Source organism: Cuculus canorus, chromosome 6, assembly GCF_017976375.1.
Source record: "Cuculus canorus isolate bCucCan1 chromosome 6, bCucCan1.pri, whole genome shotgun sequence".
Taxonomy (NCBI): Eukaryota; Metazoa; Chordata; class Aves; order Cuculiformes; family Cuculidae; genus Cuculus; species Cuculus canorus.
Window position 1 is genome coordinate 33,545,923 of NC_071406.1, and position 21,471 is coordinate 33,567,393.

The 21,471-nt window shown below is 43.0% G+C and overlaps 1 protein-coding gene across 1 annotated transcript; it reads left to right on the forward strand.

Annotated features, from left to right (window-relative positions):
- The first annotated feature begins 10,571 nt into the window (after nucleotides 1–10,571).
- Nucleotides 10,572–21,179, forward strand: CAVIN2 (caveolae associated protein 2). The gene is made up of 2 exons (XM_009559816.2): nucleotides 10,572–11,151; nucleotides 19,397–21,179. Exons 1-2 carry the CDS (start codon nucleotides 10,579–10,581, stop codon nucleotides 20,186–20,188), a joined length of 1,365 nt encoding a protein of 454 aa, XP_009558111.2. The 5' UTR covers nucleotides 10,572–10,578; the 3' UTR covers nucleotides 20,189–21,179.
- Nucleotides 21,180–21,471: the final 292 nt, after the last annotated feature.

Below are 21,471 nucleotides of genomic sequence, written 5' to 3' on the forward strand. Positions count from 1 at the left end.
GCTGGGAAGATTTCATTACAGGATGTAAGCCCTCAAGATAACAATCACTAAATGCATTCTAAACAGGGTTATTCGAAAGGCAATCAAATTTTTGCAACAGGGAAATTATTCGTGAAGTTAGACTTCAAAAGACTTCTTTAACCTCCTCCAATGTAACATTTCACATGCTCCTCCATTCAGCTCTTAATTCTTTAAATATTACAATATTTAGTAACTGTAGAAAATATGGAAGTACCTGCTGTAGGTAAACTGTGCAGAAAATTTGATTATTTTATTTTTTTATCTGAATCTTAACTTCTAAAATCACCCAACAACTCACTGCAAAACTCCTGCAACATCCCTATGGCAAATACCTTGAGTGCAACTTGTCCAGAATCCTTTTTTTTTTTTCTTCTTTTTTCTTAACCACTCCATTTTTATTAACACCCACACTCTTACATCTCAAGATGGAGAGCTCTCATGGATGCAGGATTCTCATGAATGCAGATATGGCAAATGACATAGAGAGGATTCAGGTGGAGACTCACACTCTTCTCTGCCTGCCTGGCCCTCTTGAACCTCATTAAAGCCGCAGAAGGTGTAGACCTGCTGTCTGGCCCAATAATGTTGAAAGTGGGAAATTACACAGCTTTAAAGCATACTGCTTCTTTAGGTGGTGCTACCTTGAATTATGTGCTACTGCACTACAAAAAACTGCAGACTGATGTGATGATAAACAAAGGGGAAATGTTTATCAGCATTTAAAATAAAAGAGAAAGAGAGAGGATGGAAAGAGGGCTGTGTTTGAATGCAGAATTTAGGCTGCTTTCTTCTCTTGTGCTTCCCAGTCAGCTGGGTGCTGTCCAAGAGCAGAAGATATTTTTCTGAGTCTCTTGAATGATATTTTTCATCACAAGTCAGCTAAAGAAGCCAGTATTTCCATTCATATTAGTTATTTGAGTTACATGCAGCTAATTTACAACAGCCAGCTTTTTTTGCTTTCTGTGCATGAGGGTTAAAAGCTAAATAGCATTGAGAATAACACTACAGCATCTTGCTTGCCTTAACCCACTGGGGTATCCTCAGATGCCTAGAGATCATTCAGAAACAAACAAACAAACAAACCCACTGCAGCACTGTAAAGCAAAACACTGCAGAATAGTTGCTATGATGCCTAATGCTAGGAAACATAGAATTATTAGTGAAGCTCTGAGGTTGCACAGACACATTTAGCAATCAGGAAACAGGCTTTTTCATTATTTTTAGGACATACTTTACTAAAGCACAATGCCAACTGATCTTTTTCTTTGACCCTATAAATTTTATAAAAAAGGGAATTTATCTAGAGAAAAAAAAAAAACAACCAAATCCTGATGCTACGTTTCTTCAACCACCTTTCCCCTTCCATGGTCTTCCTTGCTCCCATTCAGTATTGGATTTGTGGCTTGTGCTCCTGTCAAGCAACGAAGGAGCTGGAAAGCAAGACTGTGTGGAGAAAGCAAGCTAAGAGAAAAAGTGCTCCCCAGAAAAAGGTTAAATGTCTCAACCCTTCTTTCAGCAATCTGCAATGCTGTCAAGAAGATTCAGAGGGGAAAATGCTTTAATTCGGGGGTTTTTGGAGGGTTTATGTCCCTTTAACAATAGGTCTGTGCTACCAAAAAATCCTATGCTAAGGAAAACTCTAAGCTAGAGATGTCCACATATTCCTCCCTTGTCATAAACCCCTGAGCTCCCTGCATCCTCTCCTTCCAGACGATGAAGAGCAGAAGAGATGAATCTCCCATGACAGGGAAAGCCATGGGACCTGGGGACCTGCCTACAGCTGGCATTGTGCAGACAGGGGTAGGTACAGTTGCCATTGATTTATATGCCACTTACGAGAAATTTTTGTGAAATTATTCAAGCAGCACCATGTGGGTATGCAATCAGGGTGACAGCTAGTTGAAAAGCAATGGCATAGCAGCTGGTTGGTTTGAAGGACTAATTATAGGATAGATTCTTACACATCTGGGTCATCGTTTCACATCCATCTCAGTTGCATACTAGCGACAAGGTCATTACTCTTTGATAGTTCCTTGACGGCAGACGTGAAATGGCTGTGCAGGTCCAGACGAGTTTGTAGAGCACCGGTTTCCTCCTTAGAGTATCCCATATGACAGGGACTAATTGATCTTTGTGTTGGCAGCATCAGCAGAGATCTCAGGGCTGATCTGTTCAGGAACAGCATCCAGCTTTGATGCACAGCAGGAGGTCAGCCTGGAAGAAGGTTATCCCACCAGTTTCCCTGACACACCACTTCTGCAGACAACCAGAGAACAGAAAATTCTTCCACGAGCTTGTTCAAACACATTTGACGCGGCAAAACAAAATGGGCTTCAGCAGAGATCATTAGTGGCAGAGTGCACTCAGTGCAAGCGCTTCACCATCTTTTCTCACAGCAGGAGTAACCTTTATGTGGCTGCAACCATAAAGTGCAGTAACTGTCTGAGAGATCTCCAGAAAGCCTGGCAACACAGCCTGAAGCCCATGGATGGGGTCAGACCTTAGTAGTTAAAGATCCATGACCTAAAATAAAAATAAAATCTTTGCAGGGAAAGTCATACTCCAGCTTCACAGCTGCAGTACCTCTGCAGTAGGCAATGGGAAACTCTCTCAGATGACAACCAGAGGAGGTACACAGCACCAGGGTGAGTTACAGGCTGCTGCAGGGCACAAGCAAGCGGTCATCTGAAACACTGAACAGCATCCTGGGTTCAGTTCTGCAGTCAATACATGTAAATAACTCCTGGTGAACTCTGCTCAGGTTAAAAACCAAGTTCACCCTGCTCATGGCTTTGATTTGAATGTGGGTTCACCGCCTGTAACCTAGAGCATGACAGCACGCAAGAGAGCAGGTCTAAAATCCTCAGTGCTCACTGCGTAAACAAACTAATTTGCAGCCTGACATTTTAGCAGTGTCCTATGTAGATGACTTTTTGCTTATTCAATACTTCTGAATAAAACCACTTAATAGCTGTGCAATAATAAATAAGGTATTAATATTATGCACCAATGCTTGGTACCTGATTTAACCTCCTATTTTTCTTCTAACCTGAACAGGAGCTCTGAAAACTATGCAGCTTTTTATGTAACTAAGTTAATAAGTGTTTTCAATTGCTGAAAATAATTGCCATCAAGAGCAGACATAGGGCAGTATGCATAGGGCATATGTAAGACAGCAAGCGGAGAGCAAGAAGGAGAGAAAGAGAACAAGAGAGAGAAGGAGAGAAGATACTGTCAAATACACAAGATCCTTTCAGCCTAGATTTCTGTTTTTCTTGTACAAGAATAAATAGCTTACAAAATATTCCTATTCCTCTGTGAAGAGGGAGTAACTCTGGAGAGCGGGACGCACATCCACTTTTCAGAGGCTCTCCGCCCCCAGCTCTCCCAGGAGGCTGAGAGGCTGGCTTCTCCCTGGAGCTCTGCCAGGTCACACCAGATACAGTTTTCATGACAAACTGGCTGGTCAAGCCCCAGTTTGTGTTTTAATAATTTGATTTCATCAGTTCCTTATTTACCTGATTCACCCAACTTACCATATATTTAGGGAGCTGTTTTTCTTTCCTTCTTCTTCCACTATTTTAACAGAGACATGCTAGTGGTAGCCTGAGGATAAAAAAGATAGAGAAAAGTCAAGAGTGGTGCGGTGGGTGAGTGCTGTCATTGAGACCAGCTAGGCCAGGGCAGATCCCATTAGACTATTTTTTAGATCATTATCCTGCACAGCCCCTTAAATCTCGCCTTGACCAGGTACTCAGAAAAGATCTCTGGGTTGCACACCCAGAGTCTGCTGTTCTTTCATCCTTTTCAGGTCATCTTGTCCCACCATCATCGCTGCTCATCAGAAACAGTAACTCAGGTTGACATCATTCCTACCAGAGATGGGAGCTATTGAATTATCTAAGGACAAACCTAAATACTAGCTTTTAAAGGATAACTGATCTACTAAAAGCAAGTATTGTTTTGGACATGCCATGTCATATTTATCATGCTTGGCTTTGCATTGCCCTGTTATCTGCTGCAATGTCATTTGAACAACATGAAGTTGCATGGCACAACATGACAGATGCCTCAGCAATGAAGGAAAGACACTCTCGAGATTCCAGGTCCATTATAGCTCATCCCAAATAAAAGATTCAGTGGATACAAATGACAGTGTGTCACCAGACTGAAAGTGACTCAAGTCTCCCCAATTATCTGCAGAAAACAGATCTCTTCAATTCACCTGCTTTTCACACAATTAATGTTCCATTTGCTTCCATTAAATGTGATTTCATTATCATCTTCTTCCAAACAATCTGATTGCATAGTAGAAAAGGTTCTTCTTTCAGCTTTTTACCAATAATAACAACTCCAAGGAACATGCCAGATAAAGGCAGATTCCTTTTTGGCACAATACTGATTATAACCCCTGACCAACCACTAGAAATTCTCCTCTCCTTTAGGAAGAGTCATCACCTCAAGCAAACTCCATGGAGCACTGTGAGAACATTCTGCCAGCCTTCACAGGTGCAGACCATCCTCGTCCTTTCCAAGAACTTTGCTCCCTTAAATGTTTCTTGATAAATTTCAAAAGACAATAAATCATTGAGAGTGTACTGTAATAAAAAGCATCCAAGAAGAAAAAGCATCCATATTCATTCATCTTCAAATTCTTAAAAGCTTTCTAATTTTTACTCTCCTTCAGCAAGGGAGGAAAGAGCAGACAGGTTACCTCTGCCTTTCACTGAACACTACCTCCCTTTTTCCTAGAAATATCCAAAAATGAAAGAGAATAGAGGATCTGTTTTCATATAGAGTTTTTGATCTGAAATATGGGAAAAAAAACCCAGCATTTTCTTCCAAAGAGCCTTGCACCTCCAGAGGAAATTTTAAATGCTGGTGAGCATTTTCATGACAGTTCCTGAAAGTCCATCTTCCAGCTGGAAAGGGCTTTCACCAAAAAACAGCAACAAAAAAGCTCTCCCAATCTCTGGTTCTCTGGTCTCTGTGACCTTGCAGATCCTCAGACACACCACAAAGGCTTGGCTGAGGTAGCAGGTTTTAAGGATGAAGCTGGTTCTCTGCTCCAAAAGCAGAGCTAGCTCCCTGTAGGTGAGCATGGCCCATCCTGCAAATCCTGCCATTTTTCATGTCCTTTTAATATTACCTCCATATCTTTTTTTATTCTGATATTAATGGATTTGCTTATCCTGCTCTGTGCCCCACATATTTGCTAGATGAATACAATAAATTGGCAAGTCCAGTCTAACTGGCCATATGTTGTTCAATTTGTATCCGTTGGTGTCCTGACCTCACTTTTGTCCAAGCTGCTAAAAAGTCCAACTGAGCAGCTGAAATATTCTCCTTTATCTGAAGCTAAGGAAACTATTCTTTCCCCTTTCACATAAACTTAATTTGGATTTCACTAAAAAAAATAGAAGTAGTTTATTATTGTGCTCCTCAAATGTCTGAGGAAATACACAGAAAATGCCTGGCACATATGGTATTTTTATGTGGCTTATTTTTTTTTCCTCTTCTTCAAGTCTGCACAGAATTATTACTATTTGGCACACAGCAAAAGGAAGTCTCCTGTGCATAACATGATTTAGTCTGGCCGATAAAGTGGAAGTGGATTTCTTTGTTGCATATTAAGTTCCACTGGATACCATTTGCACAAGAGAGCAAAATTGCAGTTTCATGTTCCTTTATGCTGATACATTTCCCATCATACAGCCTCAGCTCTCTCTCTTTTTCCCCCAATATTAAAATTTCTCCCTGCAGTGACTCTCCAGATTTCACACTCTCACACACTGGCTCTCTAAAGATAGTTACTCATGTTTGCACAGTTGCCACCTGGGGAGGTCCATGCTTCAGGGAAGGCTGTTGGGATAAGCAGAGCCCATGCAGGGAGGCTACAATACCCTGTTCCCCTGTGTACCCCGGGGACAGTGGAGCAGGAGGGCGTGGTCTCTTGAGCCTCTTCCAGCCAGTACCCCACCCCCAGCCTCTCTCCCCTTCCCAAAGGCTCACGCTGTCAATGCACTGGGGTTGCTGCCACTGCATCTTCCTTCTACAGCTCCTTTTCACTAACATCCCTCTCTCCCAGCATAAGTCGCAGGGCCCCAACACCACCCAGATCCCAATCCACCTCGTGCACAAGTTGTGGGTTTCCACTTGCTCACCTCATGCTAAATATTCTGTGTACGGTGCCTGCAGCCTCCCGGATTGTCTCCCTCACCCCAGGAGCTGTGAATAAGTGAGAGACTTCACCCTGACCCAGCATTTGCTCTCACATGCAAAATGCCACATCATGTCTGAGATACCTTCTCAAAATGTAAGTATGAGTCTTGCTAAAGGAGAGGCCATCTGCAATCCACTGCGTTTGCAGCATCTCTCACCAGGGTTGGGTTGGTTGAACAAGTCCAAAATGGTTGCTCAGTGCCAAAGGCAATGCAGTAAAGCAGTCATTGTTTCTCTAACCTATTATGTTTCTCCTCTAATGCTTTTACAGCACAACAGAAATCGGGTGCTGCCAGGGTAACTGCCTCATTATAGGCATACAATTTTATTTTAAAAAACATTGAAAGACAATGTTAAGGATTTCTCTGTACTGTGCCATGGGAAGGAGCAGCCAGTAGCCGAGCTGGGGAACTGCCTTCTATTGGGACAAATCCCTTCAGCACTTTTAGCTTCAATGCCTAATAACACAAAACTCACTCAATCACCATGCATGCCTAATTAATTGGCTAGTTGGCCTCCACTTCCCCAGAAGGTTTTGGCCAGTTTCAACCAGCCCTGGCTAAAGGGCAGAGGCTCTGATGGTATGACAAATGTCACTCTGACAGAAGGAGCAGACTGACAGGAGGGAAATGTTCCTGTGACCCAGGAGCAGCCCTCTAGCAAGAAGGGACCAAGTTCCATGTATTCAGCCGCTCGCTGGCTGCAAGTGCTGTGGGTCCCTGCATCAGAAGACACAGCATCGCTTCTCCTCATCTTGTGTGTGTTATCTTTTCTCCCCTGAGCCCCTGGGAACAGATATCAGCCCCACCCTGAGGCACCCACCCTTCCCTGCTGGGCTGTCTTCCCTCATCTCTTTTCATTAACCAGCTCTTCGCCTGCCCGCATTTGAACAGTTGGATGGCCTCACACCATACATTTAAAATCAGTGCAAGCTTCACATGAAATTCAATAAGCTAAGGATGACCTGTACGGTCCCTGCCATTCTTCCTTCCCGTATTAATTCCCCTCTCCATCCTTTCCTGTCATATTGGTTTGCCTATTACTCCATGCCTAATAAATTATCAGTAATGCTTCAGCATCAAACATTTATTATCCTGAGCATCATGTGACTAATGAGTGAGTTAACCTCCAATTTCTGCCCATATAATTCACGCACATTGATTTTACATGAAAAGATCTCTTGACTTACATTGGATGACCCTGATAAATTTAATCTCTTTAATGCTTCTTCTTTCTAAATAAATGTAAAATGTTTTCCTCTAGAAAGTTTTGCACCGGTAAAATCTACATTGCAATTTGGCAAAAAAAAAAAAAATCCTCCACTATTCTGCCAAACTAATCAATAAAACTGAAAAAAACCCAAACCTGCACAAAAAGTCTCTGGTTCCTCCAAGCGCTGGCAGCTCAGCCAGCCTGACAGCATTGTTACAAATGCAACAGGTAATCAGAGCTGACAGTTGGTGTCAAAACCTGCAGCCGGAATTTAGCAGCTGGCTGGAAGACGTTCCATCGTATTCTTGGTCTCGCCACCCCTCCCTTCCCTCAGGGTAGACGACCCCTGTGGCAAGGCTGGACAGGGAGCAAAGGGGCAACACAGCACCTCCTGAGTCAGGATGGACCCTGCAGAATGTCCAGCAGCCCGTGCTGGCAGGCCTTGCAGCTACGTCAACACTGATGACCCTGGCTTTGCTTTACTAGGACAGAAAACTATACTTTGGATTTTGTGCCAGCTACCATGAGGCACTGCAGCTTTTTGCTGAGATGCACACAGGGCTGGGATTTTTAAACACTCAAAAAACTACAGAACCTTTGCAGGCAGCTTAATAACAGGAGTCATGAGAGTGTTTATTTAGATCAAAGAGACAGCGTGCCTGTCTTCTCCATCATTCATATGTGCTGTGTACAATAGAAGCGTGAAAGGCTCAGGAAGACCAGCTCTGTAGAGCAAACCAGAGACAGGCTGGAAAGCCAGCTTGTCCAGCTTGTCCACAACCAGGCCAGAGCTTTGCCATTGAAACTCAAACCTCATCAAAACTGAAGAAAAAATAATTTGGGGAGAAAAAAATTTGGTTTTGCCACAGGAAAGATATGTAGCTGGGCATGGACAGAGTTGGGTTGCTCCTTCCACAGGGAAAGGGGGTGAGGAAGAAGGACTTGAGCTGAGATGGAGAGAGCTGAGCTTGCCGGTCTTCTGGCTTTGCAAGGGAGAAGGCTGCTGGGATTGCAAAAGTCACGAGGGATACTGCTGGAGGCAGCTGCCTCTCCCCATCCCTCCCCTCTGCCACATGGTCCAGATCTGGCTGCTCACGCCCCTGTTGCACACAGTGCCTCTCCTACGAACAGAGACTGGTTTGAACTACTGCCACTTCTCCCATCCACCCACCCATCCACAAACCAGCCCTGCCAATGCATCGTAAGCTGCAGCTCTCTGCGAAAATGCCTCCTCCTCGATTGGGCTGCAACATCCTAGCCCCAAAAAAATATAGGAGCAAGCAAGCCAGATGGGCAGGATCCTGTACCAAGAGGGGCAGACACCAGCACCCCTTTCAAAACGCAAATGCCTTGGGAAGGGCCTATCGGGTAGTGTTGCCCAGGAGAACTGGCAGAAACAGAAGACTTTTGTTTAGGTTGCTCCCTTTAAAATATGTCCACACCCCTCTGAGCCTGCATATTTTACAGTCTCGACATACTTTCCTTGTTGACAACTCTGGCAGACTCAGTGATTTTTTTCATAAGTGAACTTAACCAAATTCATTTTTCCAGCTCCCACAACTTGGGAAAGAAGTTGCAGCCTGAAAAAAGCAACGATAAAAAAAAAATTTAAAAAATCAGGTACTAACAGCAATGCTGCTGAACATTCAGGGGCTCAAACATTTGGTGAATGAAATGGCTGACTCATTTGCATTATTCTTAAGTCATTAGGTTTTATTCCTGTTCATAGTAAAGTGAGAAAAAAAATTTGGTTTCTGTGTACAAAAAAAAAAAGAGTGAGAATCATGGCCATTTGGACTCCAAAAAGACATTTCCTGTGAGATGCAGGAAAATTGTGCAGGAATTTTCTATACCCAAGTATTAGAAAATATTATATTTCAGCTACTCAGGTGTTAGAATTCTGTATACCTAAATATTAGAAACATCTGCTTTGCAGCGAGAAGCCCTGTTACCAGGCAAATGTCAAGAATAAAATATAAAAAGAAATAGACTGTGCTTGAGAATGTCAGCACAGGGATGAGCAACAGAAGTCCATGAAACTTTGTACTATTTTCCCTGATGATAACAGCTTTGGATCAGACCTTTGGCACCATTATGTATTATTCTAAATAAACAGCTTGGTATTTTTTCATGCCAAGTAGCTCCTTTTGGTGCATTGCAAAAGCTTGAAAACACTATCCCTTTGCCACCACATCCAGTTTATTGGTATTCCCCCCAAAACAGCCATTCTAACCCTACAATTTTTAACCAAGGAAACACCATTGATTCCAGTCACAGCAGCCAGTGTGTCCAGCTAATCTCCACATTGTAGATGGTGAATAAAATCTCCCGGCACTCCTTCCACCCAGCAAACACCCCCATGCAATACCAGAGTGAGTTCTTTTTTTTTTTTTTTTTTTCTTTTTTTCAGTAAGAATAAGAACAAAACCAAGAATGAGAATAGGATAGGATAGGATAGGATAGGATAGGATAGGATAGGATAGGATAGGATAGGATAGGATAGGATAGGATCATTAAAAAATCCAGTCTGGTGTTGCATGGGGTGCTTGCTCGGTGGAAAGGGTGTCAGGAGTTTAGATTCAGTATGTACTAATATATTATCAGCATGTTAATCATTATGTCAATTATTATACATAGTTATCAATATATTAATGTTATACAACTATGCCAACCAACATGACGTTGTACGTAATTATTATACATTGCTATAGCATGTATTAACATACTGTTATTATAATTGTTAAAATGAGTACAATAAACTATAATTTAATTTTTCTATTCTGTATTATTAGTTTAACTCTCTCAGATAAACCGACAGGCTTCAACTCCAACCTACATCCACGAACTCTCCCGCCCTATCTATCCCCACCAACACCCTCTCCCCGTCTTTCCAGCAGCGCCTTCTCCTCCCATCTCCGACCACCGCATCCCGCGGTATCTCCTGCCATCTACTGGTGCGAGCGAGGAGGTGGCTCCAGTGTTTAATGAAGCGTGGGGCGAGAAGACACCCCTTGACTTTGGAAAACAAGGGAGCCGATACAGGATGGGGGCGGGGAGGGGTGGGGTGGTGATGCTGCGGGACGGCGGTGATGCCGGACGGAGGGAGGTGATACAGGACGGGAGATGCAGCGGAACCGCGGCCGCGGCCCCGGCCCCGGCCCGCCCCGGGTGGCCTTTGGCCTTTGGCCACCCGGGGCGGGCCGGGGCCGGGGCCGGGCTCTTTTCGAATCCTCCCCGAGGGAGGAGGAAGGGCGAGCCCTTAAAGAGCAGCGCCCGTATCCTCCGTCCCGTCCCGGCGCAGCCATGGGGGAGGCGGCGGGAGGCAGCGCGGTGCCCCCGCTCCCGGCTTCGGAGGGAGTCGGGGGGCAGGTGAACGCCCTGACCGTCCTGGCTTTACTGGAGAAACTGGTCTCGATGCTGGAAGCGGTAGAAGGGCAACAGCGGCAGATGGAACAGAGGCAGCGGGGTTTGGAAGGGGCGGTGCGGAGCATCCAGGGGGACCTGGGGAAACTGTGTCGCAGTCACGGGGCGACGGGGGAAGCGGTGGAGAAGCTGCTGGAGAAGTCTCGGAAGGTGTGCGCTCACACCCGTGTCGTCAGGGAGCGGCTGGAGAGGCAGTGCGATCAGGTGCGGCGCCTGGAGCAGCATCACGCCCAGCTCCTCCGCAGGGACCGCTTCAAGGTGCTCATCTTCCAGGTGAGAGAGGCACCGCTACCCCGGCACCCCCTGCCCTCCGAGCCCGCCCCACCGCTGAGGGACGAGCTGGTGTCTGCCATCCCCTAGGGAAAGAGTCGCTTTCTACTGCAGGCAAACTTGGACAGCCTGAGCTAGCGGGACAGGTCCCGCTGCCATGCCCGCTTAGCACTGACATGCCCATGGCAGGGGGGGGTGGAACTAAGTGCTCTTTAAGGTCCCTTCCAACCCAAACTATTCTATGATTATAACTTGGGGAAGGAGCTGGCTTTTTACTAACTCTTAGTAGACTTGGGGAAAGAAAAGGTTGTCTTTTCCCTAATTTCATAGAATCATAGAATAGTTCGGGTTGCAAGGGATCCTAAAAATTATCTAGTTCCAACCCTCTTGTCCTGGCAGGGACATCCCACCAGATCAGGCTGCCCAAGACCCCATCCAGCCTGGCCTTGAACACCTCCAGGGATGGGGCAGCCACAGCTTCCCTGGGCAACCTGTGCCAGTGCCTCACCACTCTCCGGGTGAAGAAATTCTTCCTAATGTCTAGTCTAAATCTGCCCCTCTCCAGTTTATACCTGTTGCCTCTTGTCCTATCACCACAAGCCTTTATGAATAGTCCCTGTCCAGCTTTCCTGTAGCCCCTTCAGGTACTGGAAGGTCGCTATAAGGTCTCTTTGGAGCCTTCTCTTCTCCAGGCTGACAAACCCAACTCTCTCAGCCTGTCCTCGTATGGAAGGTGCTCCAGCCCTCTGATCACCTTTGTAACCCCCCTCTGGACCTGTTCCAACAGTTCTATATCCTTCTTAGGTTGAGGTTTCCAGAACTGGACACACTACTCCAGATGGTTTGAGTTGGAAGGGACCTTAAAGGTCATCTGACTCCAACCCCCCTGCCATGGGCAGGTAAGCTTGGTAGAGTTGGGAGAAGAAACTTCTTTAAATCTTGGCAAACTTGAGGGAACAGCAGTCTTGTTTGCTTTAGCAAACTTGGTGAAAGAGACCACTTTTACCCTTAAAAGATACAGGAGAAAAGCCCGCTTTCACTCTTAGCAAACTTTTTTTGGGGGAAAGCTTGTTATCATTTTGCCAACTCATAGCAAACACGAGCAAAAAGCTTTTTTTTTCCTGATTTTTAGCAAACTGTGGGGAAGGACCCCTCTTTTACACTTGCCAAACTTAGAGAAAGCTTTTTATTAACTCTTAGCAGATTTGGAGGGAGAAAAGGCTGTATTTTTGCAAACTTAGCCAAGTTGGGAGAAAAACCTCATTTCAGTCTCAGGAAACTTGTGGAAACAGCAGTCTTTTTCACTAACTCTTAGTAAACTTGGCAAAAGAGCCCATTTTTACTCTTGACAAATTTAGGAGAAACGCCCACTTTCACTTGTAGCAAACTTAGAGGAAAAGCCTGTTTTGCCAACTCCTAGCAAACCTGGGGAAAGAGCCAGCTTTTTTGCTAACTCTTAGCAGACTTGGGGGGAAGGCCCATTATTTTTTTGCTAACTCTTAGCAAACATGAGGAAAGAACCCTTTTTTGCTATTTTTTTCTTTAGCAAACTGTGGAGAAGTCCTCTCTTACATTTGGCAAACTTGGAGAAAACTGTCTTTTAGCAAATCTGAGGAGAGACTTTGCTTTACTAACTCACAGCAAAGGGAAAAGGGCTGTCTTCTACTAAGTCTTAGTGCATGTGAGGGAAAAGTTGTTTTGTTGTGCAGGGCTTTTTTTTAAGCAAATTTGAAGGGCCCTCTTTAGGAAACTAGAGGAAAGAGCCTGTTTTGCTGACTTGTAGCAGTGTTCCTAGAAACCACCCCTGTATCTGCCCTCAGAAGCAGGAGCAGGGCAGCACTGCAGCTTCTATCGTACTGGACCTCACACCCCTCTTTGTGCCTCACGCTGTTCTGGCTCATTCAGGGATGAGCTAAAAATTCAGCTAAAAACTCAGCTTCCTGGGAGTCAATCCAGTGATAGCAGCAGTTTGCATATTTTCCCCTTTTTAAGCAATGATCTGGATCACAATGTGAGCCTTAACTAAATACAGGATGTGACTTTTACATTTAAAAAAGAAACAAAATAAAAAAAAAAAACAGATCTCCACAAAATCTGTGGGAAGGGAGGAGAGCAAACTGCTGGTACCTCACCAGCTCCTCACAGTAAACTTGTTATTTGAGTGTTACAGCTGTCAGTCGCTAACTCTGCTCTCTGGGTTGTTAGGGGTTTTTTCTATTTAAACAAACTCAAAACAACAGAGCAGAATTTGGTTTTTAAAAGTTGGCAGGCCTGGTTAGTGCACAGGCTCTTCCCCCAGAAAGGAAGCCCCCACTTCCCTGCTTATTGTTCTCCAGAATTACAGTCCAGGGTTGCCAAGACAGAAGAGGAGAGGCTGCAGCATGTACTGAGCATGGTGGTTTCCACCCTAGAAGGAATGTGGAAATTATTCCAGGGACTGGGTAAATTAAAAGACAGGTGTTCTCTGGACTTCTACAAGTAATTTAAGATCCATTACTGTAAGTCAAAACATTGCTGTCTCCCAGTAGTCGACTGGCTCCCGCCTCCAGGTTTAGACCTGGACCTTGAACACTCCCTGTGGGGAGGGTGTACCAGCTTGGCCCTGGGAAACGATTGTATGGCATTTCCCACACCTGCGAGTGTGAGAATTAAGGTCTTGCTGTTTGTTGCAACTACAGCATCTGCCTCCAGAGAACCCAGATTTTAGTGTTTTAGACATAATGTGTAGATGAAAGACAAAAACACAGATGTGTGAGGGTAGTTAATGTGACCTCACTAGGGATCCCCATTACTACTGCCTGGTGGCAGTGATTTACAGGCATTGGGTAAAAGTAACGGTAGGACTCGCCAAGAAGGGTTTGAAGGATGGACCAGAGTCCCAGCAGGGGAGGACTAGCTTTACTTGTTTCCCTTTACTGAACAGTATTGCAAAGTTAAGACCTATTATACAGCTAAAGAAAATCCACTGCCTCTCCATTGCCCATGGCCAGGCTAGTGCCTTCAGACAGCAGATCTGTTCTTCATTGTTTTCACAAGGATTTGCTTGACTGCCTTCCCCCTCTCACTGGAAGATACGTTGCCATCATGGGGTGGGGGCATGAACTTAACCCATCCCAAGCCCATGTAATATCAGGAACGCAAGCCTTAGAATAGGAAACACTGCCGTTAAATTCAGTAAAAATATTCAGCTATCAACTAGGGAGTTGCTCCTGGCACTGGGCTGTTGCTAAAAGGCTGCAGGGCTGGCTGGAAAATCAGGGTAGCAGGCAGATCTTCCCCAGGGCGTGGGAGGGTTTCCAGGACAGGCAGTCCTGGGGCTTTCTCTCCTGTGTGCCCAGCTCCTGAAAATATCCCTGTGGGGTCTCCTGGTAAACTGGAGGTGGGATGACCTGTTAGTCAGCAGGGCCACCGCCTTGCTAGGATAATTGTATAAAGGGAAAAGCAGAAGGTTGGCTCAGTTTCTGTCCTGCCCTGAGCAGGAATCCATGAAAAAACAATTGCAGGAAGAAGTTGCAGCAATGAAGCCATATCGATGCCAGATTCCTGTAAAAACAAAAGGGAAATCTGGATGTGCGAGATGTCTGTTTAGTCAGGGGATTCTTCTTTTGCACTGATAAAAAAACAGTCCGAGACTTGACACAGCATATGATTTATTAGGACCCACTTTTCCAGCTTAGGAGGATAGTTCTGTATGATAATAAAAATACAGACTTGTGATTCAGTTCTGAGTTCACTGCATGCCTCAAACTCCCTGATACTTGGTGGGAGCACTGGGCACAGCCAAAACACATGACTGAGCTCCTGCTCTGCATTTTATGAAACTCTGCTGCCACTCGCCAGCATCAGCTTTACCTCCGTGTAGAGGCTGAGAATGAACTGTGTTTAGAAAAGTTCAGCTATTTACGTATTTTCCATTAAAATGCCCTTAGTTTTCCCTCCCTAGACTGTGTTACTCCTACTTTGCATATATTTATATAACTGGTGACATATTCTAATGGCATTCCATTCCAAGTATTTGAGGATGCAAAAGTTAATTAAAATTGCCACAAGTGACACAGCAATTTAGCAAAATACTGAAGTGACTGTTTCAAAAATCCTTGTTAAGCTTTGGCATTGTTTCGCTCTATTTTGTTCTAGCCTCATGACCAGCTTTTTGATTCTGGTTTGGTGGGGGTTTTGTTTGCTTTTTTAGCTGAAAAAGCAAAATGCAAGATAAAAAAGGTTCATATTTAATTTTTCAATTAAATGTCACGCTTACAAGTGAATAGGACCGATAAAATGAGTCAAAATTACAGCTTGGGGTTAAGCATGCTGATATTCATGCTTCTTTCAGATACTGCTCTTGGTAAATGCTTCATGAAATGAAGCAAGAGGAGGGCACAGGAAATAACTGATTTGGTTGTATCTTGTTGTTTGGCTCACTGTAGTCATGTTTAGAAAAAGCAACTTCAAACTCAAAAATGAATAAGTGAGGGAAACAGAAGATATTACAAACTGATATCTAATAACTAAATTTCTTACTGGAGCCTTGCAGGGATAATTCTCTTGTATTGATTAATGACAAGAATATCTCACGTGGCTCTTGGGACTTGGTCCATCTGTGCTGTGGGAGGTCAGGGGGATGGTGCAGCCAAATCCACAACACCTCAGGCGGCACAGGATGTGCAAATGGGTGGCCAGAAATTTTTCCCTCCTTGCCTGCAGTCCCAGCCTGCTCCCTGCCTTCCTCCCTCCCTGGGGTGACACCCAAGTCTGAAAAACATGTATTTGTCCAAAGGAAATTAGGTGGAACTATATCTGGTTTTAGAAGGATTTGTCATCTTTTGACCTATCTTGTGTAGCAAAACAAGTTTTAGACTAGTAATCATTTAGGCATAGAACAGCATCTACAAAGTACAGAGGAGCTTGTGCTGCTGTAAGCATGGGAAAATGCCACCTCCTCTTCTTGAAGGCCATGGCCTCTTACCACTCATCTAGCAAAAATCCAAACCAAAGCACACCGATTTCCCCTATAAGGCGTCAGAGATTCAGCACTCCTGAGTAAATTAACTACCTGTTTAATCAGGCTGTCCAGTGTTAATTGTAGTGCACTGTTATGGTTCTTATCTTCCTTTCTGGTAAAATTTAGGGATCAGATTTTGACCTGTAGAAAACTCCAGAGAATGATGGATCAGAGCCACAGGGAAGGTACCAATTTTAACTTTCCAAGTATTACTAGAATTAGCAAGAGTTATTCCACTGTGTGAGAACTTGCACAAGTCTTATTCAACTCCTACACAGAAAAATGAAATTCAGAGGAGCTACCTACAGTCAAGCTCATCCGAGAAAATGCAAGTGCTGTTTTTGAAGTCAGACACGGAAAATAAAAAAGATGTTTTGCTTTCTCAGAATTTGACTAGATCAAGAAGGAAAGATCAAGGTTTTACTTCTTGGCATGAAAAATTGTTTGTAACACCTGGTATTTTTCAGTGTATTGTTCTAGTCTTCCTAATGAAATACCAGACTGCTTGAAAAGGTATCAAAACAAAATAGAAGTGTCATATAAAATTGTTAGGCAAAGAAGTTACCAATAGCCCACTTACAACATGTTATTAGTAACTGTATTTGAAACAGAAATGTCTGTTCCACCATAGAGCATTCCTACTGTACCACCTTTGTAGTTCCACAGCAGTTTACTTAATTTATTTTCATTTGCATTTTAATAGTTCCTGTGATCCTAAGGTCTTTTAGAAGCATGAGCTAGGAAAGCATGTCATTCCCATTTTGCAAGCAGAGTAATAGATGCCCAGAGGCTGATGTTTTGTGGGACCACGCAGGAAGCGTAGACAGAGAGGTGATTTCTCCAGTGCCAGTACAGTCTGATAGCTAAAGACCACCTAGGATCTGCTTTTAATTGAATCATTAACTCATTATTACGTAGTGAAATTTTTTGGCTTTTTTTATGAATATGGTAAACTTGACAGTCTCCTTCCTACTCAAGTCACAAAGTTGATAAAAATTGAAATGAAATCATGTCTATATTCTTCCAGAGACTGCATACAGTACTTCAGTTTAAAAGGAATACTGTAGACACAGAGCTAAACTGGTCCTGAGAGAATCTACTCAGGCCCATGGCTTAGACTGCACTGTGATCAGTCTTATGACACTACTTTCCTAGACTAAATACTTCCAAAGTTTCAAGCCATCTTTACTCATTAAAATCAGTTTTCTATGCCATTCAGGCATTTACACATAAATGCTGAGATGCTTAAAATTGTATTCAATTACCTAGGTTTGGAAAGAATGCACAAGACATGTAAATTATGCTTTATACTGAGTTCTCATGCTCTGGGGAATAATTTAACACTGCACCCACTCATGTAATCCACATTTCGTTAACTGCAGTGGAAAGAAAATATAAATATTTGTACTGCGGTTACAGCTGTTTTCACTTAAGGCTGGTGCAGGTTTTCTTTATTTTCTTGATCACTGCTGCCGATAGTTGCACAAACATTATAGGCATTGGAGAAAGCAGGTTTTATTAAATGCTCCACTGCAGGCGAAGCTTTGTCTGTGACAGTGCATCTGATGGAGGCCACTGGTCCTGGAGGGTGTGCAGAAACCATAGAAGCAAAGCACATACAAACTATTAAACAGGCATCAGTTTCTTGATACTTTTCATTCTTGTGTCCCTGAGGGATATTCATCAATATGCTTGAATTACATTATATATATATACTGTAAATATATACTATTTAAATACTGGGTAATTTTGTGTATATAAAATGATTCTGCCTGCCCATGTGCATATTCTTGAGTTCCGGAAGCACCTCAGGGTAGCGTGTATTTTGTTTTTAAAAACAGTGGTGTACAAATTACTGTGGTATATTCATAAAGACATCCTTATATGGTCTTGACAGCAAATTTAACTTAAGACACTGTTCTCCCAGTGATCACAACTGTATGCTCAATCCTGAAAAAATGAGCATGAACTTCTAAGTGTATGTGGCCTTTTTCCCCTTAACTGTAAACTCAGGCACACTAGGGACAGATCTGAGACAATTATGACCCTTTCACTCAGCACTTGCTGCTTTTTGTATCTAAAGATAAATGGGAGGGGGGAAGGGGCATGGAACGAAAAAAAAAATCCTTCCAATCCATTACACTAGGTGTTATTGCATGCACCTTCTCTAAAAATGACAAAAAAGGTAATAGAGAATATGCGGATCTAAGGCATAACGATTCTGAAAAGACAAGGGAATGTGCAAGGAGCCTCGTTTTCTTTGCATGGACAGATGCCTGTGAAACCTGCTGCAGAACAAAGTCTTGGTTGTGTGCCTCTGAGCTGCTCGGTGCTGCAGAGCTGCTGTACTTGGTAGTCTCAGAGGTCCTTCCTTACGAGTTGCACCTTCTGCCCCTGTTCAGCTGGTTTTATTTTCAAATACCTTCTTTCTTGTCATGCCCTTTCTTGATATTATTTCTAAAAAGAAATAATTTTTCTCTTAGCTAGAAGTGACTACTAGTGTTTTCTATATGGTGCAGTGTCTGTATATTTTTTGTTTGCCATAAACCTTTTTAAAATTATTTTTCAAGGACTTGTCCTGTCTCTATTTTTAATATTTACCAATTTACCAACCAAATTTACCAATTTTTTTTATGTGCTGTGCATAGATGGGAAATAGCATGTACTCTAAACATCATAGATTGAATGGCTGCTCAGTACCGGCAATCCAGTCTTAACAGCAATAGATGTTTCTCTGAAGTACAGTGGGAGTGCTAACTGCATTTGCCATCTAAGGTGCCTCTCAGATGCACCCAATGTCTCTGCAGAGGTATTACCAATCTTTGGCTGGGGAAACTTAAAACTGTGACTTTGGTAGGTCTGTGCAGGAGTCTGTACAATGACCTGTTTTGTCACCATCCTATCCCATCCCTTCTCCCCTGGGATAGGTGTACAACTTTACAGATTAACTCTTTAACAAGAGTATCTAATTTAAATGACAAAGAATGGGATTTCCATTCTGTATATATTCCAAGTAACTCTGAAATAGAAATCTTAAAGCTGACAGCTCATTAGTCTTAAACTGTACCAGATAATGATTCAGTGGACTTTGAGTGGCTTGTTACTGGTTAAATATACTGAAATAACAAAATGTTCAGCATCCTTCATCTCATCAGGGGAGGGAGAGAAGTAATTGTTAAGGGTTGTGCTTTGTTTATTAAATTTGTCGTGTGAACTATGAAACTCAAATATTGTCAATTCTTTCAGGAGGAAAATGAGATCCCTGCCAGTGTTTTTGCAAAAGAGCCTATTCCCAGTATTACAGAAGGGAAAGAGGAGCCTGTGGATGAGAACAAAACACTGGAAGAAACCTTGCATACAGTGGAGTTGGGTTCAGATGATGAAACGTTTCACGAGGAAGATGATGTGGATGACAGTGCAGAGGAGAAAACAGAAGAATCAAGAGCAGAGAAAATTAAAAGATCCAGCCTCAAGAAGGTCGATAGCCTCAAGAAAGCGTTTTCCCGCCAAAACATTGAGAAGAAGATGAACAAGATCAGCACAAAGATTGTCTCGCCTGAACGGAGAGAAAAGATCAAGAAATCACTTACTGTGCATCATCAGAAATCCTCCTCTTCAAAAGGCTCTACTTTCAAATCTCCCATCACATTCAACATGAAGAAAGCCCGTGAAGGAGAAAGCCCCGCTGAAGCTGAGGACAGACCAACAGAAAATACAAGCAATGACCAACTTGAGAATGAGGATGAAATGTCATTTGCTGACATGCATTCAGATATGACACCTACCACCTCGCTGACCGAGGAGGGCAAAGCAGTAGCTGATTCTCTAGAGAAGGAAGCCAGAATGGAAGGGAACACCATGATGAACAACAATATCGAGCTGTCCATTGTTGAAGATGATGAAGAGTATCGAATGCCTCTAGAAGTTTCTAGCCAGAAACTATATGATGAAAGAAACAAACCATCCAGTGGGGAAACAGAACAATCTGATGAAGAAACAATCCAAGCAGCTGTCCTGCAGGTAGACCAAACAGCATAATCAACCTGAGTCTTCCTTCGCCTTTCAGATATGCACAGTTTTCCTTGGGCGAGTAACTGGTTTCTGCCACACCAGTGGTAGCCATGATTCAGTTTCTTCCATCCTTTTCTCTGCAGTGGTAATTTATTGCATCATGTTGAAACGCAGAGTGAACAAGGTCAATGACACAGGCTGCAGCTTGCTCCATTTTAGGCCAAGTCACTCATGTTTATTAGTTTAGAGATTCTGTCAGCTGATGTAAGAAGACTAGCAGTAAAAGAGTATGTCTAGCAGAAGAAAGCTGGTCAGCTGCCTTACTTATAGTTAGGTCAGGGGAGTGTGCAGAGTGTAGTCAAAACCCAAACATTTCTGTTGTGTTTTCTTATCTATCAGTATTTCACAGCACTGTGAGTAGTTTTGTATGTAAATGTAGAAATACTAATGAGAACATTTCATTTAGGTTTCTGTGCTGTGCTCTGTGAATACTAACAGCCTTAGTAACTGCGCATATATGTAGTTTGTTTAGGGTTTTGCTCTACAACACTGTAAGCCTAGAAGATCAGAGTACTTAAAGGGCAAAGCTGGAAAGTTGGTTCCATCAATTTCACTGGGGGAAAGATTTTTGCCAGAAGCCTCTCACTATTCACTTAGAAGAAATGACTGTGTTCAGGTGGAATGAAAAGATGTTTTTCAGTCTACTGGTTATGGAAATACATTATTGATAAGCATGAATATGTGATCAGCTACTGTATCTTTAATGGATCAGAAACTGAAAAGAAAAAAAAAGTAATTTGATAGAAACATGGAGATAGTCAATAGCCTAAAGAAAGTATGAAGTGCTATGAAATGTAAAAAAAGCAAAAACAAATTCCCACCTGTACTCCCAGCTTAAAGAATATATACTCAGATATCACTAAACAATTCATTCTTAGCCTTTATAGCTATATAATAGCAAATGTGCACCTGCACAACTTTGTATCTCAGAGTATTTTTAAAATAGCATAATTTATCATTTTACAAATTCTTTCCTATATAGAGCTATATCTACACAGAAGAGTTAGATAATTACAGGGATGTAAGGACAATTTCTTCAAAAAGATGAAATGCTCTTTTAGGCATGTCTAAAGGGAACAACAATTTATGGATTGAACTTCATGGCAGGGATGAGTTTACATAAGGATGAGTCTGCAAAGCCGCAAGACTTGAATCTCTGCTAATAACTTTCATCAAAGCCACCTACCTGCTCTCAAAATTAGAAGTCTATAGCTTTTCAAAATTCATTGAAAACGAGAGGTTACAGGGTA